At 33.9% G+C, this 7,677-nt stretch overlaps 1 protein-coding gene across 1 annotated transcript; it reads left to right on the forward strand.

Moving 5' to 3' along the window:
- The first annotated feature begins 3,037 nt into the window (after positions 1-3,037).
- Positions 3,038-3,520, forward strand: LOC131162678 (uncharacterized). Its single transcript, XM_058119280.1, has 2 exons — positions 3,038-3,185; positions 3,321-3,520. Exons 1-2 carry the CDS (start codon positions 3,038-3,040, stop codon positions 3,518-3,520), a joined length of 348 nt encoding a protein of 115 aa, XP_057975263.1.
- The last annotated feature ends 4,157 nt before the right edge of the window (positions 3,521-7,677 follow it).

A 7,677-nucleotide genomic window follows, 5' to 3' on the forward strand; every position in this document is an offset into this window, starting at 1 on the left:
ATAGGGTTTATAATAAAAGAACTTTTATTATTATGGAATCAATACACATAACTTTTGATGAATCAAATAATCATGACATTAAAGATAAGAATGATGAAAAAGAAGATACTCCACAAAAAGAAGAAGACCTTGAAATAAAAAAAGAAAATAATAATGATTCTCCAAATGAAAACCTTACAGAAAATCTGAAACTTCCTAAAGAATGGAAATATGATAAAAATCACCCAAAAGAACAAATTCTTGGTGAAACATCAAAAGGAATAACCATTAGAGCCTCATAAAAAAATATTTGCAACCATTATGCCTTTTTATCCCAAGATGAACCCAAAAATATTAAAGAAGCCTTAAATGATGATTCTTGGATTATAGCTATGCAGGAGGAACTAAATCAATTTGAAAAAAGTCAAGTGTGGGAACTTATACCTAAACCCAAAGATAAATCAATCATAGGAACTAAATGGGTGTTTAGAAATAAAAAGGATGAATGGAGTTGTTGTAAGAAATAAAGTTAGGCTAGTAGCACAAGGGTATAATCAAGAAGAAGGCATTGATTACCATGAAAATTTTGCTCTAGTAGCAAGAATGGAAGCAATAAGAATGTTTCTAGCTTTTGCAGCCCATAAGGATTTAAAGTTATATCAAATGGATGTAAAGAGTGCTTTCTTAAATGGATATATAAATGAAGAAGTGTATGTCAAACAACCTCCAGGTTTTGAAAATTCTAAAAATCCAAACCATGTATTCAAATTGACAAAAGCTCTTTATGGTTTGAAACAAGCTCCAAGAGCTTGGTATGAGAGGTTAAGTAAATTTCTACTTAAAAATGAATTCACAAGAGGAATGGTTGATAGTACTTTATTCATTAAATCCAAAAACAAAGATATGCTAATAGTTCAAATATATATGGACGATATTATATTTGGAGCTACAAATGAAGATCTATGCAAGGACTTTGCCACATGTATGCAAAAAGAATTTGAAATGAGTATGATGGGGGAGTTAAATTATTTTCTAGGATTACAAATTAAACAAGCTAAAAATGAAACATTCATAAATCAAACTGAGTACATCAAGGATATGCTCAAAAAGTTTGATATGGAACAAAGTAAACCCATAGGAACTCCTATGAGTACATCCACAAGTCTTAATAGAGATGAAAAAGGAAAACAAGTAGACATAACACGCTATAGAGGAATTATTGATAGTTTACTATATTTAACTGCTAGTAGGCCGGATATTATGTTTAGTGTGTGTATGTGTGCTAGATTTCAATTAGCACCCAAGGAATCCCACTTAACAGCCATTAAGAGAATTCTTAGGTACTTGGTAGGATCACTTGATCTAGGTTTATGGTATCTAAAGGACACTGACTTTAATATGATAAGTTACTCCGATGCTGATTATGCCAGATGTAAAATTGATAGAAAAAGTACAAGTGGTACATGTCACTTTCTAGGACAATCCTTAGTATCATGGTTCTCAAAGAACCAAAATTCTATAGCCTTATCAATCGCCGAAGCTAAATATGTGGCAGCCGAACTTTGTTGTGCACAAATCTTATACATGAAACAATAATTAAAAGACTTTAATATAGAGTATAAAACAATACCAATAAAGTGTGATAACGCAAGGGCCATAAATATATCTAAAAACTCAATTTCACACTCAAGAACTAAACATATAGACGTAAGACATCATTTTTTGAGAGATCATGTTCAAAAAGAAGATATAATTCTTGAATTTATAAATACAAGTGATCAATGGGCTGACATATTTACAAAACCCCTAAGTGAAGAAAGATTTATACATATTAGGAGAGAACTTGGCCTAATCCATAACAGAGAAGCATATATATATATATATATATTAAAAAATTTCAGCATTCCTCTGCACTTCGGTCGTTTGAACTTCACACCCCAGACGACTGAACACTGTAGCAAACAGGTTCAGATGATTGAACCTAGAACTTCAGACGTCTGGGAGGCTACTACCTCTTCAAATTCTGGACTTTAAAATCTTCAGACGATTGAAGTTAATCTTCAATCATCTGAAGTCGCGAGATTTAAATATAACTAACAGACTAAACCCTAATTTTAGACTTTTAAAGTTGGTTGCTCCACTCATCTAAACTCCTTCCTCTCCATCGTTTCTTATTTTCACTTCAATTCAAAGCTTCTATCCTTCAAAGATTCAATCCACAAAAACTAGGGCATCTCATTCTCATACCCTCATGCCTCGAATTAAGCAAACTACCAACAAAGGTTCTTCATTGGGGAAAGATGCTCAAAACCTTGACAAATGGCTTGTGGCTCCTCGAGCTTAAATTCGTTATCGTACTTCACTCGGTACAGTAGATCCAATCCTAGGTAAAATTTTGGATATCTCATTTTTCACTACTGAATTTCCTGATATCCTTCCCTTATTTCATGCCATAGGATGGTTTGATTTTATCACCCAGCAACCCAAAGGATGTCATCCCCATCTTGTTAAAATCTTTTATGCTAATATGACAAATGAAAATGGGATTATTTCCTCAGAAGTTAAAGGAAAGAAAATTTTGCTAAATTCTGAAACATTGTCTCCCATTTTAAAAATTACTCCAGGTGATTTTAACTATCCCATGTTTACTCAATCCTGGATTCTAAAACAAGGATTCACTCCTGAAGCTTTTCTTCTAATGAACATGGAAAATGAACTTATCTATTTTGGGCATCCTCCGTTATACAAACAATTACGCTTAAAAGGCCAGATTCTACACAAACTCGTTTCAAACAATATCCTACCTAAACAAGGCTCTTTTGATCATCTTTCCTATGTTGAATGTTTTGTTCTTTGATGTCTTCTTAAAGGAAAGAAACTAGACTTGTCTAGTTTAATCATTAGATGGATGTGGACCAAACTAGAATCTTCTCGAGTTGTTTTTCCTTATGGAGGAATTCTTACTCTTCTCTTTAACCATCTTCATGTTACAAATAGTTCTGAATTCTTCATAAAAAGAACCCGATATAATATTTTCAATGAGACTTACCTAAAGAAAATGGGGTATGACAAGGGGAGTTCAGGATGGTACTTGAAGTCAGGAAGGACTCAACATGCAACACTAGCCTCACGTTCAGCTTCAACCTCAGCCTCAGCCTCAGCACCAGTATCAGCAGCAGCACAGTCTTCTTCTACACAGGACCTTGGTTCATCTCATGACACACCTTCATGGTTCTTATCCTTCCAAAAGGATTTCTCTAGTTTTCAATTTGAAGTTTGCACTGGGCTTCAGAATATTAAAGAAAAAGTCACATGACTTGATAAACGAGTCACTCATATAGAAAGATATCAGGCTAGATCTTCTAGGGGAGGTGATCCCATGGAAATTTCCTATGCTCCTCCAAGTGCAGATGATAATTCTGATAATGACTCTACAGAAAATGAAGGAGATTCTGAAGGAGAAAGAAACCAAGAAGATGAAGCCAATTCTGAAGGAGAAGGAAACCAGGAAGATGAAGCCAATACTGAAGAAGAAGGATAAGATAGTTAGAACTTTCTAACCTAGGTTGTCATAACACTTTTTGCATGTAATGAAGTATTAGGACTTATGTTGATTCCAAATGTACCTTAGATGTCTTGTAATCATAGCACTATGAAACTTTTTGTAAGGGTACACATGAAACTTCTATGTATTGATAATTTGAGTTGATCTATAAATGCTCTTTTGTACTAACTACATCTTGTTATAAGAATTTCTTCTTGATAAATTTTCATAATCCACTTACTCTTTTTGATTAATGACAAAGGGGGAGAGAGTAGAGTGGTCTCAGTAAAGATAAATGACATAATGGTTTCAGCTAAATGACTGAATGATTTTAGCTGACATGGATATATGATATCAGCAATAACTTACTATGCAACTCATACTGACATGGATATATGATATCAGCAATAACAACTTACTATGCAACTCATCAATTGGATAAATAAAGAATATTTGATAGATGATGAATGAGCATATGATGAACTTATCTACATGGCTATTTACATGGCTTGCTTATTAATGCTTATAGTAAGGGGGAGTACTTCATTTCACATAAAACCTTTATCTTTACTCCTTGTTTGTCATCATCAAAAAGAGGGAGATTGTTGGCCTAACGATGTCTTTCAATCAGTTTTGGTGATAACAAACAAAGAACAATTTAACTTGGAAAGGTTGAATTTTTGTGTTTCAGGAAATATGGATCAAGTATGGATCAAGTGAAAGATTAAGTACAGATCAAGTGAAGATCAAGTATGGATCAAGTGTGAGTCATCAAGGAAGATAAACTAACAAATGATTCAAAGAGAAACTAAGGCATTTGCAGATAAAACTAGCTCAAGCAAATATCCAAAGAACTTCAAAAGCAAAGAATGAGAATGATCTCAAGCATGGCATATAAAGTCTTAGGAAACATATTATAAGTATTTCAAAGCTAAATATCGTTTGAAATATGTGTTGAAGCTTTTCCAAGAAATTATGAGGACCTAAAGACCTATTTAGGATTATTGAAACAAGTTTTATAAAAATTAGAATAAGAGAGCAAATCATTTTTAATGGAAAATATTTTTAAAATAGCTTTTTGTCTGTTCAGATGACTGAACTCACTGTTCAAATGTCTGAAGAATAAGCTCAGACGTCTAAAGATTTTCTAGGACAAAACTGAAACAGGCAGTAGCTGTTCAGACATCTAAACTCGACACTTCAGACATTTGAACTCGACACTTCAGACGTCTGAACCCACTCTTCAGTCATTTGACCCTGTGTCCAATTCTTTTTTTAAAGGGTTGCAGGAACTTCAAATGACTGAACTCGACTCTTCAATCATCTAAACACTGTTCAACGGGCAAATTTTTTAAAATATAATATTTTAAATAATAGCTGTTTGAGCTCCAAATTTTCTAACAACTTGGGAAATTCTCTAAGGAAACTTTAGCAACAAGGAAACTTGTTTGAAAATACATGGTTTTTGTAAATCAAAATACACCAAGCATTGAAAATCTCTAATAAGCTCTCTTGCTTTCAAAGCCTCATCTTGATCATCTCTTGCAAATTGAAAGTGCCGTGATTCTGAGATTCTAGCTCATCAATTCCTGAAGTTAGATTACTGATTTTTCATCTGGAGAAAAGGAATTTGGTGAAATCCTTGTTAAGCTTCAAAAGTGTATTTCCTTCTTGATATTTGTCTTTCGAAGTACATAGTTTCACTTTGTACTAACCTGCTCTTTGTGTGAGCATCTCTGTACACCAGCTTCTTGTTATTTCTCTTGTAGATTTTGGATGATTCCAGGCTGTTGGATTGTTGACCAAACAAGGGTATATTGTTTGTAGAAGGTAGGCTCTAGCCTTAGCAAAGGAGTGATTGTAAACAAGTGTTGTTCCTCCCGGTAAAGGAACTGCTATAATGGAACCCTTCAGTATTTTTCCAAAGGCAAGGACATAGGCTGTGTTGAAGCCGAACCTCATAAAACCTTGTGTCTTTCTTTCTTCTTTACTTTCTATTTTTTGTACAAGTTGTTGTTGTGTGATTTAAAGTGCAGGTTGCAGGTTCTAAAGATAGAAATAAAGAAAGACTCTTGATATTTAGAAAGTACAATTTGATTGACCGTTTGCAGAAACCCAAAAGGGAGTACGTTGGTTAATCTGCAAAAATCTTGATCAAGATAAGTGCATACGAAGAGGTAATCTAAAGAAGGTTGTGAATATCTACAGGGAAATTGATAAAAGTACTAAGATTCTTGCTTGAGTGGTTGAATTGTTTAAGTTTAATTGATTGGTTTGTGAATTTTAAATTTCAATATTTTTAAGTGTGATTATTAGTTATTTATTGTGTTTTTCTTGGTGTCATAAGCAAAGCTAAAAAGGAAAAAAATATTAAAATTAAAAAGAATCCAATTCACCCCTCTCTTGGGAAGCTATTCCTAATTTCAAGGATCATTTTACCCTATGGTGGGATTTTATCTAGGATATTTGTTAGGGAGAGGCTGAATAGGTCACCACTTGCCACCATCAAGAAAGTAAGACCATCCGACATCTTCAACTCCACCACCTTAAAGTTGATGGGATATGAGCTGACTGGCAACATGTGGCTGCCTACTGCACATGAGAGAGAGTTGGGAGCTCAGGAGGTCCTGCAGGAGCTGCCCCATGTACCATCTACCACCGTGATCATGGCAACCATCACCGATCTCTCCGCTTCATTTCAGGAGTTCCGAGCCTCCATGACTGAGCAGGAATCTTCTTCTCAAGCTAGACTTGACTCCTTTTATAGTGAGTTCATTGATTTTCGGTCCGAGGTACAGGATAACTTCCACATCCTTGGTGAGCAACTGTGAGAAATGAATGATGAGGATATCGTTGAGGATGACCAAATGGATCTAAGTGGGGAGGAGGGAGATGATGATCATGACAACAGAGAGACCTAGGAGCGCTTCATGACGATTCAGTCTGTCATGCCGCAGCTTCCTATTTGATCATCTATGATATTTTATTCAGATACATTTCTTTTATTTGTTCTGTACCTATACTTAAAACAGCTTATATATCTATTCCTATTTGACTTTCACATCCACCACACACACACACAGATACTACGATATGGTGACTGTGGTATTTGATTATGATATATACATATATGCAATACTTTGATTTGCATGTGTTTTTGTTGAAATGATTATTCTGTTAAAATAAATACTTAGTATAGAAAGCCTCATGCATGGCGGTTGCAGTGGTTGAGAATTGCCTGCTGGTAGTTTGTAGGTTCTTGCATGCCTTACTCTTGAAATACTGCTTGTTTGAGAACCATTTTTGTGCTTTTTGGGAAATGTCCTTTTTACAGCCAGTATGCAGCCGAATTTTCTGTAGACATTTGCCCAAAATAATTGAGATGATGTGCTTTGTTGTGTGCAAATGTGATCTATATTTAAAATCTAAATTCTTACGCCTATCTCGTTTGCATTATTTGATTAAACTCCTTGGGGCTGGTTGTGTGTAGTTACTTAAAATACTGGCAGACTTTTATAGATTGTTTACATCTTCAGACAAAATGCTGCAAAATTTTTGAAACCTTTGCACTTAACTTAATATCATTTTCTTAATACTAAACTCCTTAAAACTTGAGTGTGTTTCTAAGAAAATTTGTGAATTTTACTCATGTTGATTTATAAAGAAAATGCATATTCTTAGGGGGAGTCCTTTATTTCAAAATCATTAGGCTTTGAGAAAATAAATATATATATCTTGCATTTACCGTTATATCTTTTGGAAAATATAATATTAACTGGTATCAATGTGCACATCTTGGTAAACTTATATTTGATATCATGTTCATTTCAAAACTAACAATATTTCCTTATAACTAGTGGTATTGTTTTAACAATTGGTATCTTCTCTACCACGTAGTTATATCGATTGGTATCAAACTCACATGTAGGGGCATACTGTTTATTATGGAAACCCAAGATGATTATGATAAAGTTAACTTTAAAATATATATATATTTTTTTTTTGAAAGAATGAGTGAAAATCAAATGAAAGATTAATCTTCATCCTTGCATAATCACCCATTGGGGAGAGTATAGAACATCAAAATTGTTAACATGCTGCATGCTACTTATACTTCCTTGATGCATATTCTGTTTGAGTTAATTGATTAAAAT

The sequence above is a fragment of the Malania oleifera genome, chromosome 8, assembly GCF_029873635.1.
Source record: "Malania oleifera isolate guangnan ecotype guangnan chromosome 8, ASM2987363v1, whole genome shotgun sequence".
Classification (NCBI taxonomy): domain Eukaryota; kingdom Viridiplantae; phylum Streptophyta; class Magnoliopsida; order Santalales; family Ximeniaceae; genus Malania; species Malania oleifera.

Coding starts and splice junctions, on each gene's coding strand:
- LOC131162678 (XM_058119280.1), top strand. CDS start 3,038: ATGGGGTATGACAAGGGGAGTTCAGGATGGTACTTGAAGTCAGGAAGG. Junction 3,186..3,320: donor TTCTTCTACACAGGACCTTG/GTTCATCTCATG, acceptor TCACTCATATAG/AAAGATATCAGGCTAGATCT.